Here is a 765-nt window from a genome sequence, read left to right as displayed (position 1 = left end):
TGGGAAAGTCTCATCACGGACAGGGAGGCATCTGGATAAAACAAGTTAATAAAAATAAAGACAAAAAAATCATGATACCTAAGACTTTGGGGTAAAATAATTCAGAATCATTAGTGCTAATAGAAGGGCACAAAGGAAGCCTCTGTCCTTAGTAAGTAAATGCAAAATTTTCACAGGTAAAATGAGTTTTACCATTTTTTGCTCTCATTATAACTGCCATATATCATCCTTAAGGAGTGAATAAACAAAATAGTGTCTACATAAACATGTTAGTATATATACATAATCCAGTAATATATTATCAAATATAAAAAAACTGATGAACAACATATAACATTACATATTGCTTGTGTCCGTCATCAGTTCATTTAAAATAGTGACAGCCACTTACATTATACGAAAGCCAAAACCAAATGCAATAAAATTAAAAGATGAATCAGAGAACATCTCAACAGCATATACATTTATCACTCACCAGTTGACAAAGAAGTGGATTCGTCCATTTTCTGGTTGATCTGGTAGGGGACGCTCTATTTCCATCTTCACGGTGACCAAGACATCTGTTCTGTCAAGTCTTACTCTTGCTGACCCATTGGCAGTGGAAACTACTCCGGTCTCTATTTCCAGTTGTCTGTAGTCCAGCCGGCCCCGTCCGTCCACACGAATACCAAGCTATTATGAAAGAAAAGCATTTTCTTAAGCATTTTTCTTTAATGAATAATTGCTGTTTAAATGTATTATCACTTTGCTTTGTAATTTACGACC

The 765-nt window shown here is 34.9% G+C and overlaps 1 protein-coding gene across 2 annotated transcripts in view; it reads right to left on the bottom strand.

Moving 5' to 3' along the window:
* LOC119593476 (exosome complex exonuclease RRP42-like) overlaps nt 1–765 on the bottom strand; it is a 54,931-nt gene that overhangs the window by 4,541 nt on the left and 49,625 nt on the right. For both annotated transcript variants that reach the window (XM_037942411.1, XM_037942412.1), the window contains exon 2: nt 476–672. In XM_037942411.1, the coding sequence (XP_037798339.1) occupies nt 476–672 (197 nt within the window). The remainder of the gene's footprint in view (nt 1–475; nt 673–765) is intronic.

Source organism: Penaeus monodon, chromosome 32 (assembly GCF_015228065.2).
Source record: "Penaeus monodon isolate SGIC_2016 chromosome 32, NSTDA_Pmon_1, whole genome shotgun sequence".
Classification (NCBI taxonomy): domain Eukaryota; kingdom Metazoa; phylum Arthropoda; class Malacostraca; order Decapoda; family Penaeidae; genus Penaeus; species Penaeus monodon.
This window is presented reverse-complemented; position numbering and strand designations above follow the sequence as displayed.